The sequence below is a fragment of the Oncorhynchus mykiss genome, chromosome 22, assembly GCF_057628025.1.
Source record: "Oncorhynchus mykiss isolate SJ-2025 chromosome 22, ASM5762802v1, whole genome shotgun sequence".
Classification (NCBI taxonomy): Eukaryota; Metazoa; Chordata; class Actinopteri; order Salmoniformes; family Salmonidae; genus Oncorhynchus; species Oncorhynchus mykiss.
Genome location: NC_143043.1, coordinates 20,111,398 through 20,137,158, shown reverse-complemented (window position 1 = coordinate 20,137,158; position 25,761 = coordinate 20,111,398). Strand labels below are relative to the sequence as shown.

The 25,761-nt window shown below is 41.2% G+C and overlaps 1 protein-coding gene across 7 annotated transcripts in view; it reads right to left on the bottom strand.

The window, feature by feature from the left end:
* Nucleotides 1–25,311, bottom strand: part of LOC110501528 (pre-mRNA-processing factor 40 homolog A) — a 34,602-nt gene extending 9,291 nt beyond the window's left edge. For 4 of the 7 annotated variants that reach the window (XM_021579171.3, XM_090215688.1, XM_021579172.3 and 1 more), the window contains exons 1-17: nt 24,902–24,982; nt 24,062–24,139; nt 23,813–23,941; nt 21,559–21,642; nt 14,834–14,852; nt 14,702–14,724; nt 14,564–14,605; nt 14,194–14,304; nt 13,482–13,602; nt 13,216–13,240; nt 6,926–7,147; nt 6,327–6,432; nt 2,724–2,788; nt 2,449–2,613; nt 1,223–1,331; nt 848–998; nt 290–423 (exon numbers count right to left, since the gene is read on the bottom strand). In XM_021579171.3, the coding sequence (XP_021434846.3) occupies nt 290–423; nt 848–998; nt 1,223–1,331; nt 2,449–2,613; nt 2,724–2,788; nt 6,327–6,432; nt 6,926–7,147; nt 13,216–13,240; nt 13,482–13,602; nt 14,194–14,304; nt 14,564–14,605; nt 14,702–14,724; nt 14,834–14,852; nt 21,559–21,642; nt 23,813–23,941; nt 24,062–24,139; nt 24,902–24,904 (1,587 nt within the window). In that variant the 5' untranslated portion in view covers nt 24,905–24,982. The other 3 variants (XM_090215690.1, XM_090215691.1, XM_090215692.1) reach the window with 2 other exon arrangements.
* Nucleotides 25,312–25,761: the final 450 nt, after the last annotated feature.

Below are 25,761 nucleotides of genomic sequence, written 5' to 3'. Positions count from 1 at the left end.
ACACGTGTGTAATTTAGGCGCATGTGTGACCTGGAAATGTGGATTTTTTATATATATATATATATATATATATATATATATATATATATATATATATATATATATATATATATATATATATATATATATATATATCTCTCTCTCTCTCTCTCTCCCAACTCAGAGAGTGTGACTCTCGGTGACACCAAAGGGCTCGGTTTGCACTTGCCATTTTGTATCAGGATTGTCTACGGTCTACACAATGTTTCCAAAATGCTAGACGGTGGGGTAGGACACCCATCTTTCTCACCTGGAAGGACTCTCTGTTCTTGCGCTGTCTCCTCCTCTCCCTCAGCAAAGTCTTCTGCTTCTCGTCCTCCTCCTCCTTCTCCAGCGCACGGATGTGCTCCTCGAAACAAATCAGAGCATCCTCCTTGTCCATGTCTGAGCCAAACATGGAGATATAGGAGAGAGAGAAGAGATAAGACACAGAGAGAGAAGAGAAGACAGCCAGAAGAGCGTCAACAGAGCACTCACGTCAAACGGACTCACTCTTTTACCCACACAGCTACACCGGTGCAAACCACATCACCTGACTGGACAGGGCAGTCAGCCAGCGACTGCAGCTACTCAGCCTGTTCAGTCGTTCACACATTCAAGCTTAATGACGGAGATGTAACGGTGCTGCTCTAGTTATATGAACGCTGAGCTCGGAGTAAGGATATATCCCAAATCACACCCTATTCCCCACACAGAGCACTACTTTTGACCAGAGCACTATAGAGGGCAGCTCAGAAGTAGTGCCCCATGTAGGGAATAGGGTGCCATTTGGGACGCAACCCAGTATGAATGACAGCGTGCTGCGTACTCTGGAGCTCCTCGTCCTCTGCGAAGGTGGGGTTGTCCAGCAGGTACTGCTGGGCCTCGGACCAGGTGGTGCGGTAGGTCACGTTGGCCATGTTGTCCAGGATGTTCTTCAGCGCCTCCCAGTTCCTCTTCCTCAGCTGCTTGGCTTGCTCCTGTACCACACACACACACACACAGGACAAGGATGGAACAGACGTTAGTTAGGCGGCGGTCCAGACACTGACAGAATGGTAGGGTTGTCAAATTTCAGGTACTGCAATTTTGCAACGCTACATAATATCCTTATAGTAGTACTATGTTCTTCAGACAGCAAAGGTCCTGTAGTGGACTATATAGGGAATAGGATGCCGTTTGAGAGGCAGCCAGTAACACAGACCTTCTCCTTCTTGGCCAGGTAGAATAGGACATCTTCATAGATCTCCAGTCGGTCTCTCTCTGGGACGGTGCTCCACACGTCCAGCTCTGCAAACATCTGCTCTGCTTTCCTGGTTCACACACACACACAATCACGGTCATGAACAAAGATGACATGCATGACAAACATGGTTGTGAAAATCCCCAAATTCCCAGAATCAGGAGGGAATAGGTTGGGGAAAAAATTTGAAAAACACTTTTTTATAATCGGGAATTCAAATGACCATTCCACAAGGGGGCAGCATTACACAAGCTATAATCATCACTTCTGATCTTGCCCAGCTCAAAGCACTGCTGCGATTGCACATGGTCCAAGAAAGACTAGTTCACTTTCAACTTTAACATGAGAAGAAACGTGTTTAAAATACCTCATGACGTAAGTAAACCAAATCAATTACATGATCTCCATTCTAGCAGCAAGGCCAGCGGATAAGTAGTATTTCTAGAATGAGTGCATTCTAAAACAATAAAAATCAACAGACAACCTTGATGTCACACGCCCCCCCCCCCTCACAGCTGTTCATTCTAGGCCAGCCCAGCACACAAACAACATGGAGTCGCCACGACAACAGTGGCCTCCAAACTGGCTGGTTGTCAAGGTCACCAGCCGATCACTTTCCCTTGAGCCATGTCAGTGACTTTTACAGTTCACACCCAGACAAAGAGGGACACACACACACACAGAGACAGGGAGACTGCATGGTAATGAATGTGGTGGATTCAAATGCATGGGGAAGTCAAAATCCTAAAATCTATCTGATAAAGCAACGTTTCATTTTAGGGTTGGGGTAAGTTCATAAACCAATCTGCCTGTGATTTATTCAGGATGTGTACTTTTAGTGTATACTCATCCGCAAACAATACATCTGGTATGGCTAGATATGGAATATGGACTGACCACAAACACTAGACCATAGAGAGGTCGATGATTAAGTGGGGGCATATTGTCGGTGCTCCGGTGACACATGAGCCAGTAACTCACTTGGATCACGTCTGCGTGGTGTCATTGATTATCTCAATAGTGCCACATATTGGCAACTCCAGGAACCACATATCAGTGACAGAAACGAAGACATAAAGACTGAGGCTTAAACAGCAGCCTATTCTTACTGGCCCTAGTGCACTATATTATTAAGGAATTGGGTGGCATTTGGGATACATCTTGACTACGCCAAGAAAGGCACTTACTTGTATCTGGTGGTAGATGTCATTTTCTCGTGATTCTCCAAAAATCTCTGATACGTTTCCTTGGACTCCTTGTATTTGAGTCTGGCCTCCTCCTTCTCCTCTTTCTCTGTCTGCACCTTGTAAGCATTGAAGGCCTGCTTTTTCTCGCTTAATTTGGGCAGGGCACTTCATTGTGGAGGGAAGAAAAAAATTAATGTCAAACAGTTGGTTAGAAAAGTAATTGAATATTCATGTACGACATAAACATAATCAGAAATGCAAAGCTGGGTGGGTACCTGTAGCGTGGGTCATTGATGATCATTTTCATGGCTTGTTCCCAAGACGCATTGGATGAAACGCCCTGAAATTTTAAAAAGAGGATATTGAGCGTTAAGAGTTGACACTCAAATCACCTCAGCTGTACAATCTGCGTTACAGCTCATATGTAGCAAAGCTGTGTATGAGGGCAGCTTATGTCACCATCAACAGCAAACAATACATTGTGCTGGGAGTAGCCTATGTATTAAATTTATGCACTCATGTACCAGACCTGGGTTCAAATACTGTTTCAAATATCTCAATTACTTTAAAATATATTCAAAGGAAGTATTCAAATATATTTTATTTAAAAAGACAGGTAGTCTTTCAATGTAGGCATTTCATCATTGTACTTGTGACATTACAACTAGTTAAATATATCTGGAAATATACTTGTAAGTATGACAGTATTTTCAAATACCTGGGTTAAATGTATGTATTTGTACTTGAGTCAGTGTATTTGGTTTTTACAAATAACCATTCAAATAAAAAGTACTTGTTTTGGGCTGTGTTTTAAAAACCAGATACTCAAATATACACTGCTCAAAAATATAAAGGGAACACTTAAACAACACAATGCAACTCCAAGTCAATCACACTTCTGTGAAATCAAACTGTCCACTTAGGAAACAACACTGATTGACAAGAAATTTCACAAGCTGTTGTGCAAATGGAATAGACAACAGGTGGAAATTATAGGCAATTAGCAAGACACCCCCAATAAAGGAGTGGTTCTCTGCAGGTGATAACCACAGACCACTTCTCAGTTCCTATGCTTCCTGGCTGATGTTTTGGTCACTTTTGAATGCTGGCGGTGCTTTCACTCTAGTGGTAGCATGAGACGGAGTCTACAACCCACACAAGTGGCTCAGGTAGTGCAGCTCATCCAGGATGGCACATCAATACGAGCTGTGGCAAGAAGGTTTGCTGTGTCTGTCAGCGTAGTGTCCAGAGCATGGAGGCGCTACCAGGAGACAGGCCAGTACATCAGGAGACGTGGAGGAGGCCGTAGGAGGGCAACAACCCAGCAGCAGGACCGCTACCTCCGCCTTTGTGCAAGGAGGATCAGGAGGAGCACTGCCAGAGCCCTGCAAAATGACCTCCAGCAGGCCACAAATGTGCATGTGTCTGCTCAAACGGTCAGAAACAGACTCCATGAGGGTGGTATGAGGGCCCGACGTCCACAGGTGGGGGTTGTGCTTACAGCCCAACACCGTGCAGGACGTTTGGCATTTGTCAGAGAACACCAAGATTGGCAAATTCGCCACTGGCGCCCCTGTGCTCTTCACAGATGAAAGCAGGTTCACACTGAGCACATGTGACAGTCTGGAGACGCCATGGAGAACGTTCTGCTGCCTGAAACATCCTCCAGCATGACCGGTTTGGTGGTGGGTCAGTCATGGTGTGGGGTGGCATTTCTTTGGGGGGCCGCACAGCCCTCCATGTGCTCGCCAGAGGTAGCCTGACTGCCATTAGGTACCGAGATGAGATCCTCAGACCCCTTGTGAGACCATATGCTGGTGCGGTTGGCCCTGGCTTCCTCCTAATGCAAGACAATGCTAGACCTCATGTGGCTGGAGTGTGTCAGCAGTTCCTGCAAGAGGAAGGCATTGATGCTATGAACTGGCCCACTCGTTCCCCAGACCTGAATCCAATTGAGCACATCTGGGACATCATGTCTCGCTCCATCCACCAACGCCACATTGCACCACAGACTGTCCAGGAGTTGGCGGATGCTTTAGTCCAGGTCTGGGAGGAGATCCCTCAGGAGCCATCCGCCACCTCATCAGGAGCATGCCCAGGCGTTGTAGGGAGGTCATACAGGCACGTGGAGGCCACACACACTACTGAGCCTCATTTTGACTTGTTTTAAGGACATTACATCAGTCTGTAGCGTGGTTTTCCACTTTAATTTTGAGTGCGACTCCAAATCCAGACCTCCATGGGTTGATAAATTTGATTTCCATTGAGAAGTGTGATTTTGTTGTCAGCACATTCAACTATGTAAAGAAAAAAGTATTTAATAAGAATATTTCATTCATTCAGATCTAGGATGTGTTATTTTAGTGTTCCCTTTATTTTTTGGAGCAGTGTATATGTATTTGAACCCAGTTCTGCTATTTATGGGAACATGTATGCATGTAGCCTATTTAAAAGATGTAACTTGGTGCTGAGATTATCTGGCTTGTTCCAGCCAAGGCCATACATTTTCTTCAAGCTGCAATATGGAACTTTTGGGCCAAATTCACATAGAAATCTGAGTCAGATCTCTCATTGAAACCAAGTCTAAGAAGCGATAGGTCTGTTCTGTGTGATATATCTATGATTCCAGTTCTTAAGTTGTTTTTTTATAGTCTTTCACTTTTATACACCATCTTCAAACATCTAAAGATACAATATTTCTGTTATGGAATATATTTCGGTGGTTTAGATGGTACAATGATTTTCTATACTATACTTGCTTGTTTTGTCATATAAACTGAAATTACAATTTTAGTAACCAGGAAATGGCAGAGCGATTTCTGCATAGTCCATCTTTAATTACTAATGGATGCAGGGTTAAGAGGGGTTGAGTACCAATAATTTAAAGAAATGCCAGAGAGAGATAGCTTACGTAAGTGGCCTTTTTGCCTGCCTTTCTCCAGTAGAGCGACTCATTCATCCATTATGAACAGATGATTTCTGGGCATGCATTTGCCTTGTCACAGTCCATGTCCCAAATGGCACCCTGTTCCCTACAAAGTGCACTTGTCAAAAGTAGCGCACTCTACAGGGAACAGGCTGCTATTTGAGACACAACCAGAGTTATTCTAACCCAGTGGAGCATGCCACTCTCCGCTGTCTTAATCCAGGCCCGTGCCTTCATCCAATAACGCTAATCATAAAGACGGAGTCATTAAGATCTCGCAGGGAAACGGTGAAAGCAATCTCAGAGGAGAGCTTTGTGCGCCAAATTAAAAAGACCTAAATATAGCTGTGCTGAGCCACCTCCTCGGTCAAAAACAACACATCCACTGCCACAGCAACAGGAGGCGCGGTGAGGATTAGCAATCATGCTAAAACCTGAGAGTGCTCACGATGAGGCGAGATGGATTCAGTCCAGGAGGGCCATATTGGTAAACAATCTTTAGGTGGAGTCCTTACAGCACTACGAGCACCTTATCATCAAACCGGATTAATGTGGTTCTCAGACAAAAGTGTGTGGTTGAGGTTCATTTTGTTGGCTAGCTAGGAGAGCTGCAACCGACTCAGTGGCCGTGTGGTTAGTGTCTGCCCTGAGATTGGAAGGTTGTGAGTTCAATCCCTGGCCAAGTCAAACCAAAAGACTCATTAAGCACTCAGCATTAAGGAGATCGACTAGTGTCCTGTACAAGTACAACCCCTGGACATCAAGCTGCCTCACGCTACAGAAACAGGAGCTAGGCTCCTGCCCTATGAGGCGTTCCAGCTCGCACAAGCTTCATTGACACACTTTGCCTTTATGAGCGAGATGTAATGTTCAGATTGTAAATTCCAATAATCATTGGGATGACACATGCAGGAGTCCCAACTGAGCAGCAGGAGAGTTAAGGAATCCTCACCTTCTCCTTCAGGAGCTCTTTAAAGGCCTGCTTGGCCTCTTCTTTCGTGTTCCACTTGTACGTTTTCTTCACCAGCTCTGGCCTCTCATCCTTTGAAGCGTCATTACTAAAAGGAGAGAGAGAAAGGAAGAAAAATATGAATACTGTCCTCAGATAAAAACGGCACCAAGGTTTTTGGTAGTCCGATGGTGTGTGTTCTTTTTTTAGAGACACATTTTTCTGGGTATTTTGAAGTTTTATTGGCAGATATAGATTAAAATATGAAATTGGGAGATAGGGAAAAGGTAAAGGGAAAATTTACAGAAAGTGAATGGTTGAACAGCACATACCGTCAGTGCCAGGGGCTGGTCAAGTGGTAGTGTGCCACCCATGGACCACATATTTCCCCATACCACTAGACCAGCCCCTGGCACTGACGGCATGTGTTCTGATAATATAGGTCGCCCCACTGACAGGAGAAACTGATGTTTACCATAGGTTTGTACATTAGGGTCGGTGCCTTTACTACATTTGAGTGAGATTCCTGGTGAGTTCATTGTAAAGCCCATGTTGCGGGCTTCTCTATTCTATCTGGGGGGAAAATGGGAGGTCTGTAGTACCTGGCTGGGGCCTCCATGCTGACCGCTTCTTCTGTGGAGTTCACAGGCGCCTCAGCGCTGACCTCCGCTACATGCATGGGCACCTGGGACATCTGTTCCTCCAAAACTGTTGTAATCGGCATCATGACCGGCATTTCCATCATCATGGTTGCCATGACAGCAGCACTGTCAGGCTGAAGGGTGGGGGCGATTACAGCGCAAGGAGCGCCTACCTCCGATGTCCTGCAATCAGTTACGTTAGTGATGGAGGACCTTGATAGTGCATTCCCCATGATGCTTTTAATTATAACAGGAGTGCCTTTTCAAATGTCACAATAATTAGGCCATTCCATTCTAATAGAACTATAAATAACAGATCAAAAGGAAATGTTTTTGATCATTTGATTAAGTTAATGTGTTCCATCATCTACAAAGATATTTTTTATTTGAGGTAATATAAAGGTAAAATGGCTTTGGCAATAAAGTCTTTAGAGTAGGGTTGGGCGGTATCCAGATGTTCATACCGTTCCTGTACCACACCGGGTAGATGGTATTACAGGCAGTGCACACAAGGGGCGCTATTTCCATCCCTCCCCAAAAAAACTATGAAGGCAGCAGGGATCTTGATCCAGAGGGGGATTGACCGTCTCTGCTGTAACCAAGAAGTTTGATCTTGCAAGTTAACCACTTAACTAGCAAGCCCTGAGTTGGAGATCATTTATTTGGCACATAGCTTATAGTTAGTTACAAGTTCTGGGGCGGGCGGGAGGACGGAGGGGTCAAGTCGCGGGAAGGACGCAATATTAGGACTGTAGTGACACACATTGGTTATGATTTAGTGCTTAGACTAAGCTGTATGTAATTATTCTAATTTACATAGTTAGAAAAGCAATAAACAACATTATTAAATCACTGTTAAGAATAAACACTAGTTATGTTGTTTTCCTTGGTAAAAGAAAGTTGCGCTCAGTCACACAGAGTACACAACAGCGGTCCAGAGCAGAGCTCCCAGCCTAACTCACTGAAGATGCCATCGGAGGAAACGATGACCCACCTAGAATGGTGGAGAGGAAATGAGGATCGCTTTCCAGTCATGGCCAACGTCGCCCATAATACATATGCAGCTGTGCAACAAGCACTCCGTCTGAACGCGTTTTCAGTACAGCAGGAAATATTGTCACTCTACTCCCAAGTCTTTAGGTAGGCCTAAGACAGGGTGTAAAAAAAAATAAAAATAAAAATAAAATAAAATAAAAAAATAATAATTTGGAGTCACTTAGAAATGTCCTTGTTTTTGAAAGAAAAGCACATTGTTATAAATTAAAATAACATAACATTGATCAGAAATACAGTGTAGACATTGTTAATGTTGTAAATGACTATTCTAGTGGGAAATGGCAGATTTTTTATGGATTATTTACATAGGCATACAGAGGTCCATTATCAGCAACCATCACTCCTGTGTTCCAACAGCACGTTGTGTTAGCTAATCCAAGTTGATCATTTTAAAAGGCTAATTGATCATTAGAAAAATGAAAAATGTTTCGCAATTATGTTAGCACAGCTGAAACTGTTGTCCTGGTTAAAGAAGCAATAAAACTGGCCTTCTTTAGACTAGATGAGTATCTGGAGCATCAGCATTTGTGGGTTCGATAACAGGCTCAAAATGGCCAGAAACAAAGAACTTTCTTCTGAAACTCGTCAGTCTATTCTTGTTCTGAGAAATTAAGGCTTTTCCATGCGAGAAATTGCCAAGAAACTGAAGATCTCGTACAACGCTGTGTACTACTCCCTTCACAGAACAGCACAAACTGGCTCTACCAGAATAGAAAGAGGAGTGGGAGGCCCCGGTGCACAACTGAGCAAGAGGACAAGTCCTCAACTGGCAGCTTCATTAAATAGTACCTGCAAAACACCAGTCTCAATGTCAACAGTGAAGAGGTGACTCCGGGATGCTGTCCTTTGATATTCTATAGTCATTTACAACATTAACAATGTCCACACTGTATTTCTGATCAATTTGATGTTTTTTTTAAATTTATGGACAAAAAAAGGCTTTTCTTTCAAAAACAACATTTCTAAGTGACCTCACATTTTTGAACGGTGGTATAAATGGTTACTCATTGTACTTTTAATTCAGTTTTAATTATAGCCTATTTTTAACCTCTACGGGATCGGTGTTCTTATACCGGGATGGTTGAGCTAAAGTGTGCTGATGTGATTAGCATGATAGTTGTAAGTAACAGGAAACTTTCCAGGTCATAGACATGTCTTATGTGGGCAAAAGGCTTACATTCTTGTTAATCTAACTGTGCTGCCCAATTTACAGTAAAAAATTGCTAATGTTAGAGGAGAGTGCACAATAACAAGACACTTATCACGGCAACTGGTTTGATACATTCACCTCCTTAGGTAAATAATGTACTTACATTCAGCAATCTTGCTCTGATTTGTCATCCTGAGGGTCCCAGAGATAAAAATGTAGCATAGTTGTTTTTCATAAAATCCACTTTTAAATTCAAATGTAGGGAACTGGGTTCTACAGTTTGAACCCCTGCTGTCTCTGGCTCCACACCCACCCCGCCCAGCCATCTAGATGTGTGAAAGTTAGTGTATAAGCTAATGATCCATCATGTATGACATTCCTGGGAGTGTGTAAACTTAATTTTTTGTATTACCATATCATTTCTTATGTTCTCTATAGTTATGTACTTGAAAGTGTATCAATTCGGCATATTTGGGCAGACTTGATACAAAATATTGTCCAGTATTACAATGCTTCACTGGATCAATGTTAAACTTTGCAAACTGCCTCCATCTAGCAGCAAAAATCTAAATTGCGACCTAAACTGCAATATCATATTATGGCCTTTCTCTTGCATTTCAAAGATACAAATAAAAAATGTAATAAATATATTATCTTTTACCAGATCTATTGCGTTATATTCTCCTACATTACGTTCACATTTCCACAAACTTCAAAGTGTTTCCTTTCAAATGGTATCAAGAATATTTGCTTCAGATCCTGAGCTACAGGCAGTTAGATTTGGATATGTCATTTTAGGGGAAAATTGAGGGTCAGATGATTAAGAGGTTTAAATCCAGACTTATTTGCACTGTTAGGTTATTTTCTTACATACAGTGCCTTGCGAAAGTATTCGGCCCCCTTGAACTTTGCGACCTTTTGCCACATTTCAGGCTTCAAACATAAAGATATAAAACTGTATTTTTTTGTGAAGAATCAACAGCAAGTGGGACACAATCATGAAGTGGAACGACATTTATTGGATATTTCAAACTTTTTTAACAAATCAAACTGAAAAATTGGGCGTGCAAAATTATTCAGCCCCCTTAAGTTAATACTTTGTAGCTCCACCTTTTGCTGCGATTACAACTGTAAGTCGCTTGGGGTATGTCTATCAGTTTTGCACATCGAGAGACTGACATTTTTTCCCATTCCTCCTTGCAAAACAGCTCGAGCTCAGTGAGGTTGGATGGAGAGCATTTGTGAACAGCAGTTTTCAGTTCTTTCCACAGATTCTCGATTGGATTCAGGTCTGGACTTTGACTTGGCCATTCTAACACCTGGATATGTTTATTTTTGAACCATTCCATTGTAGATTTTGCTTTATGTTTTGGATCATTGTCTTGTTGGAAGACAAATCTCCGTCCCAGTCTCAGGTCTTTTGCAGACTCCATCAGGTTCTTCCAGAATGGTCCTGTATTTGGCTCCATCCATCTTCCCATCAATTTTAACCATCTTCCCTGTCCCTGCTGAAGAAAATCAGGCCCAAACCATGATGCTGCCACCACCATGTTTGACAGTGGGGATGGTGTGTTCAGCTGTGTTGCTTTTACGCCAAACATAACGTTTTGCATTGTTGCCAAAAAGTTAAATTTTGGTTTCATCTGACCAGAGCACCTTCTTCCACATGTTTGGTGTGTCTCCCAGGTGGCTTGTGGCAAACTTTAAACAACACTTTTTATGGGTATCTTTAAGAAATGGCTTTCTTCTTGCCACTCTTCCATAAAGGCCAGATTTGTGCAATATACGACTGATTGTTGTCCTATGGACAGAGTCTCCCACCTCATCTGTAGATCTCTGCAGTTCATCCAGAGTGATCATGGGCCTCTTGGCTGCATCTCTGATCAGTCTTCTCCTTGTATGAGCTGAAAGTTTAGAGGGACGGCCAGGTCTTGGTAGATTTGCAGTGGTCTGATACTCCTTCCATTTCAATATTATCGCTTGCACAGTGCTCCTTGGGATGTTTAAAGCTTGGGAAATCTTTTTGTAACCAAATCCAGCTTTAAACTTCTTCACAACAGTATCTCGGACCTGCCTGGTGTGTTTCTTGTTCTTCATGATGCTCTCTGCGCTTTTAACGGACCTCTGAGACTATCACAGTGCAGGTGCATTTATACGGAGACTTGATTACACACAGGTGGATTGTATTTATCATCATTAGTCATTTAGGTCAACATTGGATCATTCAGAGATCCTCACTGAACTTCTGGAGAGAGTTTGCTGCACTGAAAGTAAAGGGGCTGAATAATTTTGCACGCCCAATTTTTCAGTTTTTGATTTGTTAAAAAAGTTTGAAATATCCAATAAATGTCGTTCCACTTCATGATTGTGTCCCACTTGTTGATTCTTCACAAAAACATACAGTTTTATATCTATGTTTGAAGCCTGAAATGTGGCAAAAGGTCGCAAAGTTCAAGGGGGCCGAATACTTTCGCAAGGCACTGTACATTACTTTAGGATTTTTACAATTTGATATAAAAAGGCATAAGGATAATGGGCTTATTCGTTTTTAGCCTAAGCCAAGTTCATTCACTTTTAAAGTTTTATAAAGTCATTTTTGTATCTGATTGATGTTGGCTTTGATATTACTGCACAATTTGTTAAGTACGCTATTGCTTGTAAGACAACTGACACAGACTCATGATTAATTTATTTTGTATTCCCGCTTATTGAAAGCTCTGCTGCAGGAGCTTATGTAATGCCTGTTGCGCAATTCAAGGACATTAACAAACACTTATGAATAAATATTTATAATATTGTCTAAGTATAACTTGTTGAAGTCAGGTGCTGCAAAGGAGGACCTAGTAAAACTGCAGTTGGCCCAGAACAAAGCGGCATGTCTTGCTCTTCAATGTTATCTGAGGGTTAATATCAATACTACGCATGCCAGTCTCTCTTGGCTAAAAGTAGAGGAGAGACTGGTCGCATCACTTCTTTTTATAAATAAATATCAATGTGTAGAAAATTCCAAACTGTTTGGATAATGAACTTACACACAGCATTGACACCCACTTACCCCACCAGGGGTCTTTTCACAGTCCCTGAATACAGGACAAATTCAATAAAAAAAAACATACAATATTATATAAACCCATGATTGCATGGAACTCCCATCTCAGATTGCTCAAGCGAACAGCAAACCTGGTTTCAAAAAACAGATAAAGCAACACCTCACAACTCCCCTATTTGACCTAGATACTGTGTGTGTGTGTGTATATCTATTGATTTGTAGGCTGTGTGTGACGTTTGACATCTATAAAGTTCCAACCTTGAGCTGTATTATTTCATGTTTTAGGTTGTATGTGGACATCAGGAAGAGTTGCTGCTGCTATCGCAAAAGCTAAATGGGGATTAGGGCTGGCCAAAATCTCATATCCCGGTATAGGTCATTTCATACCCCGATAACGATACATATCACGATATACAAATTCTGTAAATTCAATGAATAAATTGTTTATATAAAATGACCACACGTAAAGGCCTATTTCTTATTACATTTTGAATTATACTCAACAATTAAAAAGGTATTTTGCATTTGGTACCTTGGGTCGAGTGTTAGCACCAACTCACGAAACCCCCATGTCTCTGCTAAGTTTTAACCACAGCTGTTATCTCCTTCCAGCTTCACGATTCTTTGCCATGTGGTGTGCCGCGGGCAAAAGCCTCTTGCAACGTCTGAGTCGGGGGTTTGTTTTGAGCACTCAACTAATTTTTGGGGTCTCATTCGTAGACACTCTCCATACTGTTTCACATGATTCTTGCGTAGGTGTTAAGAGGTTAGTCTACCTACCACATATTTATTGAAAATGTAGGCTATGGCAAAAAAGGGAATTTTGCATGTCGGGCGCTGCCCCGACTCCATTCCGATTCAAAGGCTAAACCATCGTTTGTGACATCACAATGTTGTCACCATCGACAATGGCTGTCAATCATCATTGGTATATGATGCCATCATAATATCGCCCAACCCTACTGTAGAGTAGTTGTAACAATAAGCAGCTCTTACCCATTCTCCTCTGCTTTTATCATGGCTAAAAGAAAGGATATACACCTGTTAACAATGTCTCGCAGGAAACTTTGAGGAACACATTTCATGTCTATGAATAAATAGTGCAAAGATTAATTCATGCAAAGGGATGAGACTGATCCCATGATTACTAGTAGTTGTTTTTGTCTGACCCCCTGCTATTTACACTGGTCTAAAGGATGAGTAAATGCGATCCCTGGTCCTTCACAGTAGATTATAAAAGGATCATTAATGCACAGGCTCACCTTCCAGATCTTCAAGCTCTTTAGGTTTGGTCCACCGGGACTCCTTAGTCTGGGAGTTGTAGTAGTACGCCTTGCCATTGTCTGATTTATACTCCTTCCATGGGCATTTTGACAGCATTTGCTGCAAAGCACAAAGTAAAAATATGGCGTCTCTACCAGACCTGGGTTCAATTACTATCAGGTATTTCAATTACTTGTCAATACATTTCAAAACAAGTATTCAGATATTTGAAAATAGCATTTGAAAATACTTTCATTTTTTATATATATATATATATATATATATATATATATATATATATATATATATATATATATATATATATATATATATATATATATATATATATATATATTATTTATTTATTTAATTATTTTTTTTTTTACAAATAACCATTGAAATACTTGAATTGGGTTGTGTATTTGAAAATACTAAAATACACAGGCAAAAAGTATTTAAATAACAAATACACGTATTTGAACCCAGGTATGGTCTAGACACGCTCCACAAATTGTAGACGATGAAGATAGTTGGGGAGGAATAGTATTTGCGTTCCAAATCGTACCCTATTCCTTACGTAGCACAATATTTTTTTTACAAGCCTTACGGGTGCACTATGAAAGGAAGTAATGAACTATAAAGGGAACAGGATGCCATTTAGGACACATCCATAGTGTGCGGGGAGGGATGGGTACGTTTGTGAGGCCTTACTTCTGCAGGAGATTTCAAGTCATCAGGCTTCTCCCAGGAAGACTGCTTGGTCTCGGTGTTGTAGTAGTAGGTCTTCCCATCCATGGACTTGTGTTCTGTCCACACAGACTTCTGAGGATGACAACCACACGTTGCCTTCACCACGCAACAACACTTGCAACAGGTAAATGAAGGGCTCTGTGATACAAATTCTACATTTGCATGGAAAGTACTAGATTTCAAACCATTAAATCAAGCAGGTTTTCATCCCCCCCAAGAAATGTTTTCCATCTAAGGCTATAACAAAATTTAATTAAGTCTACATCTTTGCACAGAAAACAATGGGCCATCTGTGGTTAGTAAAGGCTTCCACTTAAAAATGTTCACTAACCTTCTTCGGTTGGTCATCCTGTGGCGTGCCATTTGTGGTACCCTGTTCAACATTACACATAGCAGGGTCGGTCATTTAGATACTGCTAGAGATCATTACATGAAATTAACTTATCCACAGAAATGAGGCTGTACTTACAACTGTTCCAGGCGCAGCAGTGACTGAAAAAAAAAGCAATAATTAGAATTCATAAAATCACTAAGACAACATAAAAGCTTTTTCTAAATATATATATTTTTTAAATAAAACATAGACCGATTCAAGCCTTACCAGTTGTGTCCACTCCAGGCTGCGGAAGAGAATTGTATTAGTTAACAAAAATGATGACCTGAATGTGCTTCATTAACACAACACAAGCTTGTACCCTCGAGCGTCTAACACAAAGACAAAAATCTCTGTGGTCTTGATACATCAGAGTTGACAGGTGGAAGGTTTATTTGACAGCTTGCAGCTCTTAGTGCATATAGTTAAACAGCTGGCTGCTGTCGAAAGCAACACACAGACTGAAATGTAGCTTCCATAAATCACTCAACCATTTACTGGAGGGAGAAACCTGGAGTGTAAGGATGTGATGCTCCATTTAACAAGATGTTTTAAGTGGTAAAAAAAAAAGAAAGTTGTTTTTCTTTGACTTTTCTCCAATTTAAGATTGAAATGATCTTGTCCCCGAAGCACTTTGAATGTCTGAGACACAAATTGTATTCATTTGAGCTACTCCACTCCAGATAACATTCATCCAAAGCAAACTAACAGTGCCTTCAGAAAGTATTCAACCACCTTGATTTTCACACATTTTGTGTTACAGACTGAATTTAAAATGGATTCAATTAGATTGTCACTGATCTACCTCAATGTCAAAGTGGATTTCTGTTATGAGAATTTCTTACAGATTAATAAAAAATGAAAAGCTGTAATGTCTTGAGCCATTAAGTATTCAACCCCTTTGTTATGGAAAGTCTAGGTTCAGCAGTAAAAATGTACTAAACAAGTCACATAATAAGTTGCATGGTTAACTGAACCAGTATCTGGACAGAGGAGGAGAAAATGAATGACAAATCTCCTCTAGCCCAGTTAGAAACCATTCATTTTCCCATATGTTTTTTGTATTTAACCTTTATTTTGACAGGGAGTCAATGCTGAGACCATGGTCTCTTTTCCAGGAGAAGCCCTGTATAACACCACAATACACATCAAAATTAACTCAGCAAAAAAAGAAACGTCCCTTTTTCAGGACCCTGTCTTTCACAGATAATTTGTAAAAATCCACATATGTTCACAGATCATTGTAAAGGGTTTAAAACACTGTTTCCCATGCTTGTTCATTGAACCATAAACAATTAATGAACATGCACCTGTGGAACGGTCATTAAGGCAATTAAGGTCACAGTTATGAAAACTTGGGACACTAAAGAGGCCTTTCTACTGACTCTGAAAAACACCAAAAGAAAGATGCCCAGGGTCCCTGCTCATCTGCATGATGTGGCCAGGGCAATATAATGCAATGTCTGTACTGTGAAACGCCTAAGACAGCGCTACAGGGAGACAGGGCGGACAGCTGATGGTCCTCGCAGTGGCAGACCACGTGTAACAACACCTGTACAGGATCGGTACAGCCGAACATCACACCTGTGGGACAGGTACAGGATGGCAACAACAGCCCGAGTTACACCAGGAACGCACAATCCCTCCATCAGTGCTCAGACTGTCACCAATAAGCTGAGAGAGGATGAAATGAGGGCTTGTAGGCCTGCAGTAAGGCAACTATGTTGCCTATGGGCACAAACCCGCCGTCCCTGGACCAGACAGGACTGACAAAAAGTGCTCTACACTGACGAGTAGCAGTTTTGTCTCACCAGGGGTGATGGTCGGATTCGTGTTTATCGTCGAAGGAATGAGCGGTATACCAAGGCCTGTACTCTATAGAGCCATGGCCAGCGAAGAGCCCGGATCTCAATCCCATTGAGTATGTCTGGGACCTGTTGGATTGGAGGGTGAGGGCTTGGGCCATTCTCCACAGAAATGTCCGGGAACTTGCAGGTGCCTTGGTGGAAGAGTGGGGTAACATCTCACAGTGAGAACTGGCAAATCTGGTGCAGTCCATGAGGAGATGCACTGCAGTACTTAATGCAGCTGGTGGTCACACCAGAAACTGACTGTTACTTTTGATTTTGACCCCGTCTTTGTTCTGGGACACATTATTCCATTTCTGTTAGGCACATGTCTGTGGAACTTGTTCAGTTTTTCTCAGTTGTTGAATCTTATGTTCATACACATATTTACACGTTAAGTTTGCTGAAAATACACGCAGTTGACAGTGAGGACATTTCTTTTTTTGCCGAGTTTACAATAAACTACACATTTATATACACGGTATTATACACAACAATATGAAAAACATACCAAACCATAAAAAATACATTCTTCAGTAACAGTCCCCTAACCACAATCAAATGCTTTAGAGGCACCAATTCTTCGAATTTTAAAGTGTATTGTAGATCATTCCACACATAAAAGGTGCAATGAAATTAAAAGGCTGATTTGCTTAACTCTAAACACCAAAGAAATCTCCAGAGTTTACCAACCCTGTGAATGGGTATGATAACTTGTCAACTTTTATAATTGGTTTGATTAGACAGCTCTTCAAGCGTTTTGTCAAAATACATTCTTACTCACCAAATATGGAGTTTCCCTGAGAAACTACTATAATTTACTGCTGTCACCTAGGGCTGTTGCGGTGACTATTACTGCCACACCGGCGGTCACAAGTCATGAAGGCAGTCAAATTCCATGTGACCGTTTAGTCACGGTAATTAGACATCTCCAAGCTGATACTGCCGATGGCCATTAGCAACTTTAATTTTTATTTCACCTTTATTTAACCAGGTAGGCAAGTTGAGAACAAGTTCTCATTTACAATTGTGACCTGGCCAAGATAAAGCAAAGCAGTTCGACACATACAATGACACAGAGTCACACATGGAGTAAAACAAACATACAGTCAATAATACAGTAGAAACAAGTCTATATACGATGTGAGCAAATGAGGCGAGATAAGGGAGCTAAAGGCAAAAAAAGGCCATGGTGGCAAAGTAAATACAATATAGCAAGTAAAACACTGGAATGGTAGATTTGCAGTGGAAGAAATGTGCAAAGTAGAAATAAAAATAATGGGGTGCAAAGGAGCAAAATAAATTAAATACAGTAGGGAAAGCTAAATTATAGGTGGGCTATGTACAGGTGCAGTAATCTGTGAGCTGCTCTGACAGCTGGTGCTTAAAGCTAGTGAGGGAGATGTGTTTCCAGTTTCAGAGATTTTTGTAGTTCGTTCCAGTCATTGGCAGCAGAGAACTGGAAGGAGAGGCAGCCAAAGAAAGAATTGGTTTTGGGGGTGACTAGAGAGATATACCTGCTGGAGCGCGTGCTACAGGTGGGTGATGCTATGGTGACCAGCGAGCTGAGATAAGGGGGGACTTTACCTAGCAGGGTCTTGTAGATGACATGGAGCCAGTGGGTTTGGTGACGAGTATGAAGCAAGGGCCAGCCAACGAGAGCGTACAGGTCGCAATGGTGGGTAGTATATGGGGCTTTGGTGACAAAACGGATGGCACTGTGATAGACTGCATCCAATTTGTTGAGTAGGGTATTGGAGGCTATTTTGTAAATGACATCGCCGAAGTCGATGATTGGTAGGACGGTCAGTTTTACAAGGGTATGTTTGGCAGCATGAGTGAAGGATGCTTTGTTGCGAAATAGGAAGCCAATTCTAGATTTAACTATAGATTGGAGATGTTTGATGTGGGTCTGGAAGTAGAGTTTACAGTCTAACCAGACACCTAGGTATTTGTAGTTGTCCACGTATTCTAAGTCAGAGCCATCCAGAGTAGTGATGTTGAACAGGCGGGCAGGTGCAGGCAGCGATCAACCGATCGCCGAAGAGCATGCATTTAGTTTTACTTGTATTTAAGAGCAATTGGAGGCCACGGAAGGAGAGTTGCATGGCATTGAAGCTTGCCTGGAAGGTTGTTAACACAGTATCCAAAGAAGGGCCAGAAGTATACAGAATGGTGTCGTCTGCGTAGAGGTGGATCAGAGACTCACCAGCAGCAAGAGCGACATCATTGATGTATACAGAGAAGAGAGTCGGTCCAAGAATTGAACCCTGTGGCACCCCCATAGAGACTGCCAGAGGTTCGGACAACTTGCCAACTGCCTGGTATTCAGCACTCTATTGTCCCTCTAATCACTCTGACATCAATGTAAACCGAATCAAAAATCGAATCAAACACTTAATGAGAGCCCATGTTGCACAATATTTCTATAGGCTATGCAATTGCGCGAGAAAACAGAGTGATGGCCTCTATTAAAGAGAGGATTCCATCAGCGTTCTATAGGCTAGGCCAACTATATTTACATATTCCTAATATTAAGCACATTGCTTGTCTTTACAAAAGGAGTAAAGCCTACCTGGCTGGAATGAAAACGAACCATGGGAAAAGCGTCCTCCATTCGCTATTTAAGTGCATAGATTACATGTATTATTGTTTCGAGATAAGTGTATGATAATGGTCCAATATAAATCAAAACAAGTCTGATGGGTGACAATACTATCACTTGTGAATGATGCCCAGCGTAAGGCAAGAAACAATGCCTTTTTTGCAACTTTTTCAAATCATAGTTGCCTGATGTAGCCTAGCCCATAGGCCTATATGTTTTGATAATGTTTTTATCACAACTGAATGTGGCCAAATAACTTAAAATTAAGCACACTTTTCAAGGGGTGTAGAGCCTAACTGGCATATATAAGCAGCCCGCGAGTATCAAGTTTAGAGAAGATAATTTACTATAAAAGTGCACCTTGATAATAAAAGCAGTACATGCATAATCACGTGGTCACTTTTGACAATGGTGTTTCCCCGTGAATGGAACATTTGCGCTTATAGCCTACTGCAGTGTGCGCATTGCCGCGCTTATGTGAGGAAATAGCCTATTGGTTTATCAACATTTTAAGCTAAACGTTCTGATCTGTTATGTCAGCCACATTGCGTAAAAAAGTTTGATGCTAGTGGTTGTATTAATTTGGGATCTATCGCATCCGACAACTGTCCCAAACGATGTTTGGCATATTTAATTCTCACACAGAATAGAATAGATTGACTGTACTAAGGGGGATAGTAGATTGACATAGGCTAGAAGCTCTTGCTGTTTGTTAGGTCTACTCATGTTGTTGGCTGATGAAAAGTAAAGTTTACTTACATTAAATATTATTACATTCCATGTAACGCATGTCAAATAGGTTCATACAGTGTTGTAGGTGATAAAAATCAGTGCTTTTTGGGGATTCTGTACTGCTGCTAGATCAGCCGAGATGCGAGTGGCAGTAATTCAGTTTATTGGAGGTGTTGAGGTGAATTTGGCACATGCACACTTGGTCAGAAACAATATACAGATTATTTCCAGACAAATTGTCTCTCTCGATTGCTCGTAAAATGTTATTTTGACCTTTTTTGGAAGTACATACCAGGTGTGACGTCAGTAAATGACGATAGTTGCTCACGGAAACTCCATATTTGGTGAGTAACGAACGCATTTTGACATAACGCTTGCAGAGCTGTCTACAACTTAAAAAGGCCAAATATAGATTGGTGTTGCTTTCCAAGACGACATTGAATGTTCGACTTAAAAAAATCAGCTTGAAAATCTATGGCAAAACTTGAAAATGGCTGTCTAACAATGATCAACAACAAACTTGACAGAGCTTGAAGAGTTTTTAAAATAAAAATTGGCAAATATTGTGTGCAAAGCTTCGAGACTTACCCCAGAAGACTCGAATTGCTTCCAAATGTGATTCTAACATTGAATTGGGGGTTGAAAACGTATCTAATCAAGATACATTAGTGTCGTTATAAAAAATATTCACATAATTTCTCTTCCATTTTGACAGTATTTTGTGCAGATTTAAATACATTTCAATCCCACTTTGTAATACAACAAAATGTGGAAAAAGTCAAGGGGGTTGAATACTTTCTAATGCTGAGCGATTAGTGCTTTTTGAGATCTGTTTGGTTTCCGTTTGATTATGAAAAATACCTTGGCATTGTTGAATACTCGTTTTTGATTGGCTTGAAGGGCATTCTAGAGGGTGCATTATTTCCCTATATAAAACGCACTGTATATTAGCACGGTAGAATTCAATGTCAGAAGTATTACAATGTAAACAAACTTTTAATCCGCGTGTCTGCATATTTCAAGACATATCATATGAGGGTGTAGTGAGATACCCAATGTGCAGGACGAGTCACTTATCACTCATCTTGAATAAAATATATACTACAAAGTTGGAACTTAAATCAATTCACCATCATTAACACAATGAAAAAAATCTAATGATTTATTATTAGAATAGCAGGCAATAGGGATGGGGGTGTGAGCATGCCGGTCTGGGTAGATAAGATGTAGTCGTCGTTTGTGTGCGTCTAAGTTATTGTTCGTATATGGTGTAAAAAAACATATATACACACAGAACAAAACTATAAACACAACATAACAATTTCAAAGACTGTACTGAGTTACAGTTCAAATAAGGAAATCAGTCAATTGAAATAAATATAATAGGCTCTAATCTACAGATCTCCACCTTAGTTTTTTTTACAGAGCTACAGGATTCACATAGATTACCTATTTTGAGATCAAAACGGTAAATATCGCCGAATAGTGGCAAGTTTGCATCTCTGTAAGAAAACGTGTACCTGTACAGTTCTGAGGGAAAAAAATGTTGCCTAATTAAGTTAGAATTATTATGGAGATGGAATGTACATGTTCAAGTTGTGTTGAATATTTAAATCCCTCTATATTGGTAGCCGGTGTCTGTTTTGGTAAGTGTTCCTATGCTTTGCCACGTTAGCTAATGGTGTCACTCCTGACAACCTGAGGGCTCTATTTTAAAAAGTGCAAAGCACAACAGTGAGGCAGTGGAGGAGGCAGGCGAGTGAGTTTACCGGTCCTGTTGGCTGCATCGCCGCAGCAGACATGTGAGGGGGCATCATCATCCCGGGGATCATAGGTGGCATCATGCCTGGTATCTAATAAAAGAGCATCATGAAATATTCATTGGACCCGTTAATTTCACCCCCCGCCTGGCGCACTGGGTGCACACTGGGTATTAATACACAGTGAGAGCAGACATGGCAGGGTGAGAGCGACGAACTGAGTCTTATACAGTGCGAACGGAGCCACAGCTTGTGATCTGTGAAGCTCCAATCTTCAGTTCCTCGCCGCCACCTGAGCCCCGTTTCTCAGGCAGGCAGCTGGATCATACACATCTCGGATCACACCTTTTTCATTTGGATAATGAGATCACACACTCCCCTCCGTATGCATTTGGACAGTGACGCTAACATTTGGAATTTGGCTCTATACTCCAGCATTTTGGATTTGATATCAAATGTTTCATATGAGGCAAAAGTACAGAATGTCACCTTTTATTTAAGGCATACCAGGGCTCCGGACTTTGGCCTAATAGGAAGTGAATGGTGAATTTTTATTAACTTTTAGTAAAAACAAAATGTTTGTGAACACTACTACATCAATGTCGATGCTACCATGATTATGGACAACAATGAATGAATCGTGAATGATGATGAGTGAGAAAGTTAAAGAAGCAAAGGTCATACCCCCCCAAAAAAATGCTTCCCTCCCCCATTATAGGTAATGGTGAGATGTTCGCATGTTGTTGTAGCCTCCAACTTTTTCACTCATCATTATTTATGATTTTTAACTTGTTATTTCTGTTAAAGGCCCAGTGCAGTCAAAAATGTGATTGTCCTGTGTTATATACAGTGGGGCAAAAAAGAATTTAGTCAACCACCAATTGTGCAAGTTCTCCCACTTAAAAAGATGAGGCCTGTATTTTTCATCATAGGTACACTTCAACTATGACAGACAAAATGAGAGAAAAATCCAGAAAATGACAATGTAGGATTTTTTATGAATTTATTTGCAAATTATGGTAGAAAATACGTATTTGGTCAATAACAAAAGTTTCTCAATACTTTGTTATATGCCCTTTGTTGGCAATGACAGAGGTCAAACGTTTTCTGTAAGTCTTCACAAGGTTTTCACACACTGTTGCTGGTATTTTGGCCCATTCCTCCATGCAGATCTCCTCTAGAGCAGTGATGTTTTGGGGCTGTTGCTGGGCAACACGGACTTTCAACTCCCTCCAAAGATTTTCTATGGGGTTGAGATCTGGAGACTGGCTAAGCCACTCCAGGACCTTGAAATGCTTCTTACGAAGCCACTCCTTCGTTGCCCGGGCGGTGTGTTTGGGATCATTGTCATGCTGAAAGACCCAGCCACGTTTCATCTTCAATGCCCTTGCTGATGGAAGGAGGTTTTCACTCAAAATCTCACGATACATGGCCCCATTCATTCTTTCCTTTACACGGATCAGTCGTTCTGGTCCCTTTGCAGAAAAACAGCCCCAAAGCATGATGTTTTCACCCCCATGCTTCACAGTAGGTATGGTGTTATTTGGATGCAACTCAGCATTCTTTGTCCTCCAAACACGACGAGTTGAGTTTTTACCAAAAAGTAATATTTTGGTTTCATCTGACCATATGACATTCTCCCAATCTTCTTCTGGATCATCCAAATGCTTTCTAGCAAACTTCAGACGGGCCTGGACATGTACTGGCTTAAGCAGGGGGACACGTCTGGCACTGCAGTATTTGAGTTGTTTGTTCCCAAACTCTGTTCCATTATCATACTTTTCACAGTATAATTCCAACCTCAGTGTGGAAGTATATATAAAGAATCTTTTTTTTTTTACTGAACTGGGCCTTTAAATCCAAAATGCTGGAGTATAAAGCCACATTTTACATCACTGTCCAGATACATAAAGAGGGGAGTGTTAGTTTATATTGGCAGCAAATAGTACAAACCCAAGTGATGAGAATATTTTTGTGCCAACTCTTGGGAAAAGGTAGGTTAAAAACAATTGCAACACACTCCAAAGAGTCAACCAAAGCTAAGCTTCTAGTCCAACTCCAACATTGTACTTCCTGGGTCCCCGGCAAAATTCATTAGGCCTATATTCAATTAAAATCGAATCACTACACAAGGTGGTCTAGGTTGTTGAGAGCTAAACTGGAAAATTCCAACAAATGACAAACGATTGATCTTTAAAATGTGTGGCCCACATTCTGTGACGACAACTGATAATGACAACTTAAAGCTTGATAGTCGGCTCACCTGTCCCATCGGTGGCATCATGCCAGGTGGCATCATGCCAGGCGGCATGGGAGCCATGTTGGGAGGCCTCTGTCCCATGGGTGGAATTCCCATTGGTGGGTAATGAGGCGGCATTCCCGGTGGTCCCATCTAGACAGGTGAAAATATAGGAGACACATGCTGTGAGATTCAACACACTCAATGAGACCCCATTTTGAGATGCCATTGGGAACACATAGAAGATACAGGTGTTTTCCAACACCAACTTACAAAAGGCGGTGGCATGCCTGAGGTTGGGACCCCAGCAAAAGGAGGTGCTTGGCTCTGGCCATTATTACCATCTGAAGACTGGACATGAATGAACAAGAGACCCCATTTATACAGTTACAGCTTGTATGTTAATATGGCTCACATATGTACTGTACTAGGCCTAGTCCAAACGGAAAACGTTTTGCAACTTAAACGAGTTTGTATTAGACAAATTCAGGTATGTCCATCCCTGTTCCCTGTCTTGCTTCCGTTTGGTTCCTAGAGTAAACGGTTAAGCGGTTTTCGTTGCAAAACAAAACATGCTTAACTTCCCGTGGGCTGTTCAGTTTTTTTGCAACCAAATTTTGCTAATAACAGGCAGGCTAGCTAGATAATACAGTTACCGCCATGCTAGCAAACATAGCTACCTAGCTAGCATGAACTATTCAATACATTGACTAGCTAACGTTAGCTGCTATTCTCGCGGAGTGTCAACGCAAACATATTGCTAGCTAGTTGGATAACGTGATGTGTTCACACAGGTAACTCCTCCACAAATAACATTACCCCTTTAACGCTGGTCTAACTTTTGCTAGGTACTGAAAAAGGATTCCCTACAGCAGTACGCTAACGTTAGCGAAGTAGCTGCAAACTAGCTGAGTAACGTTAACTGTTGAATTAGCTAGCTACGCGCTAACTAGCTAGCGACAGTTGACGACACACACTAAGCAAATTAAATATAGCTATGTTGGTTATCCCCTTTCATATATTGATCGTTTATGCCAAACACCTCATACAGTATGATACTTAAATGAGCTAGTAATTCAAAATATGGACATATTATCAATAAACTGTACTCACCATGTTGACTTCACGGTGAGCGTCCAGACCTGGCCACTCCACAATAACGTGCAATCGGATTGGTTAGTTTGCCTCTGAATGAAAGGGCAAAGGTGAACCAAATGTTCTCAATACAATCTACGCACAGATTGTAACTTGTAATTCTGTCGGGTAGACAACTGATTTTTCGGGAACTCATGGATTCTTTAGACTGAAATATCCCATATTTTTTCGACTGAATGTTTTCTTCATAATAATCACATCTGAAATATATATTTTTTATAAACTAAAGTATCAGCTATCACATCATGTAAGCGTCAAGACTTTACCGGTTTTAGGTGATGGATTTTTTTCTTAGATGGTCAAGGACATCAACCACCCGAGCAACGGCCTGTTCCACCCCCTACCATCCACAAGGCTAGGTCAGTACAGCTACATCAAAGCTGGTACCATGAGACTGAAAAACAGCTTCCATCTCAGGGTCATCATCAGACTGTTAAATAGCCATCACTAGCTGGCTACCACCCTGTTACTCAACCTTGCGCCTAAGAGGCTGCTGCTGCCCTAAATACAGTGCATTCGGAAAGTTATCAGACCCCTTGACTTTTTCCTAATTTTGTTACGTTGCAGCCTTATTCTAAAATTCCTAATCAATCTACAAACAATTCCCCACATTGACAAAGCGAAAAGTTGACATTTTTGCTAATTTATAAAAAAACAAAAACAGAAATACCTTATTTAAATAACTATTCAGACCCTTTGCAATGAGACTCGAAATTGAGCTCAGGTGCATCCTGTTTCCATTTATCTTACTTGAAAGGTTTCTAAAACTTGATTGGAGTCCACCAGTGGTGAATTCAATTGATTGAACATTATTTGGA